The 2,287-nt window shown below is 32.2% G+C and overlaps 1 protein-coding gene across 1 annotated transcript; it reads right to left on the bottom strand.

Annotated features, from left to right (window-relative positions):
• Window positions 1-371: 371 nt before the first annotated feature.
• On the bottom strand, window positions 372-2,046 carry LOC145127015 (uncharacterized). Its single transcript, XM_079062270.1, has 4 exons — window positions 1,904-2,046; window positions 1,696-1,811; window positions 1,415-1,559; window positions 372-405 (listed from the first exon to the last, which is right to left on the bottom strand). Exons 1-4 carry the CDS (start codon window positions 2,044-2,046, stop codon window positions 372-374), a joined length of 438 nt encoding a protein of 145 aa, XP_078918396.1.
• Between the last annotated feature and the right edge of the window lie 241 nt (window positions 2,047-2,287).

Raw genomic sequence — 2,287 nt, 5'->3', positions numbered from 1 at the left:
GGCTCCTCTTCATGATCACTATTATTTAAATCAGGAGCCACTGCATCAATGACCATATCTCTATAACAACAAGCACCTTCACTAAAATTTGTGTTTGAATCATCCACCCCTAAAAACGTATTGTCATCATCAATTGATTTTTCCCCATGTTTATCCCAACACCAATATTCCTCAACAAAACCAACCTTGTACAAATGAGTCTTAACAGTATCAACTTCTCTATATGGTATGTTACGACATTTTATGCATGGGCATTTAATTTTATCTTCGTCCATGAACCTATGTTGACTGGTAGCAAAATCTATAAATTTTTTCACTCCTTGTAGAAAAACATGTGATATACAACTACTACTATCTTTTCTTTCATACATTCACTTTCTACTTGGATTGTTCATTGTCTTAAATCTGTAAAGTATAAATGTAAATAACACAATATTAATTGTAAGTTCATTAACATTGATTTTAATTCATATATGACATTTGAATTAAATATATAGTTATCATACAAACATCACAAAGGTACCTTCACAACGACTCGTTTCACTAAGCTAATGACCGAATGATGAACAAATCTTCAAAGTTTTCTAATTTGAATGGTCGAACAACTTTTGTAATTGGATAATAGCTTAGAATATTAGTAGAATGCTTTAATTGAGATCGACACTTGCAGAACACATATTCAAACAGAGTGTGTATCGATTACGGAACCTTCGACAACCCTATATTTCAATGTGTTGGATGGATACTAGGTCATATTATTGGGTCGATATTATTGAATAACATGTTAAAACCCATGTAGTATACGGGTAATTATAAATTTAAATAACAATCATAATAAATATAAATATAGATCTACTTAAAATATAAATTCTATATATATACCATTTTCCTTAATAACGACTTGATTAAACAAATTTTTTTCTTTCCATAACAAAAATGCCGCCTTCACTTTATAAAATGCAAATAGACCAAATTGCACTTGAAATCTAACCAAATAGGTCACAATGAACTTTTGGTTAGTAAAATGGAAAAGACAAAAATAACATACATATCAAAAGTAACATATATATACATACATATCAAAAGTAACACCAAAATACACATACAATATGCATCACTAATTGTGTGAATCAAACAACTATCTTATATATATAACTACTCTAAACTAATGTCAAACATCCTAGAAAACTTCACAAAAACTGCATCCCACAAACAAATTTCACAATTCAACAACCAACTGTATTGATTCATAAAAGCTACTACATAACTGCTCACAGAAGGATGCTTTGCACAACTTCTATGTAAGCCATGGATTGTTATCTGCTTTGACTTCGTTACCAAGTGGTTTTGAACCTTGTTATAGGTATGCCTTAGATTCCAACTTCTTCTAGTATTAACGTAGGCATTATTTAACATGATCAGAGCTTCTTGCTTCCTTTCAATGCCTTCGGCCATCAACATCATTCCCAGAACGAAGATCGCATCCAACTGCCCCTGATCGGCTGCATTTTGAAGCAACTGTTTCCCTGCTATTTCTTCCCTAACGTAAAATACTTCGCCTGACATACAAATAAGTAATCATACAATTTTAAAAATACAAATATAGAAAACTAATTGAATTCGCAATTATCTGATTGCTTAAAAAAATTACCATTCCATCGTTGAAGAGTACGTGTGGGTTGTTCAACATTCTACATCTGCTTATGACTTCATACTGTCGAATACTAAAGGGACGACGAAACCGTAGTCGATTTGTGTCTATGATTTTATATATTGCGTCTGATGTTACAGAATCTCTAAAGAGTTTGCAACTGTAATTCACACAAATCAACAAAGTTAATCTATTAACCACTAAATTAAATATGTATATAAGTATAATATAAGTAATACACATCATACTTACACTAACTGGCACTTAAAAGCATCGATTGGTGAATTTCCTCCAACCGTAAGCACTATTTTTTCAATCAAGTGCGATGGCAGAGCAGTAATTCTTGTTCCTCGTTGTCTTATTTTCATTCTTTCTGATGAACAACTCGCTGCCATTATGTTGAACTGCGTCGAATGTATTCAAATTAGATAACAACAACGAGTTTAGGGTTTATTGATCAACGTGCTGGAATTTTGACTGTTACGGATGGAATGTAGATGATCAATCGCCGATAAATTGAATCGACGGCATGACTCTGACTACAAATTATGGCGCCTAAATATGTAGACTGTGAATTGACATAATTGCCCTTGAAGTCATTAACAAAGATTACTACGTAAATGGTTAGCGTATTTT

Source organism: Lactuca virosa, chromosome 7, assembly GCF_052849685.1.
Source record: "Lactuca virosa cultivar CGN04683 chromosome 7, Lactuca_virosa_CGN04683_v6, whole genome shotgun sequence".
Lineage (NCBI taxonomy): Eukaryota > Viridiplantae > Streptophyta > Magnoliopsida > Asterales > Asteraceae > Lactuca > Lactuca virosa.
The sequence above is the reverse complement of the archived record's forward strand: the minus strand, read 5'-3'. Positions and strand labels throughout refer to the sequence as shown.

What these genes read in the sequence shown, in the direction of transcription:
- LOC145127015 (XM_079062270.1), bottom strand. Translation starts at nt 2,046, where the DNA reads ATGGCAGCGAGTTGTTCATCAGAAAGAATGAAAATAAGACAACGAGGA. An exon ending in GCTTTTAAGTGCCAGTTAGT is followed by an intron (nt 1,812 to 1,903) that starts GTAAGTATGATG and finishes TGTGAATTACAG; the next exon opens with TTGCAAACTCTTTAGAGATT. An exon ending in GTATGAAGTCATAAGCAGAT is followed by an intron (nt 1,560 to 1,695) that starts GTAGAATGTTGA and finishes TTTGTATGTCAG; the next exon opens with GCGAAGTATTTTACGTTAGG.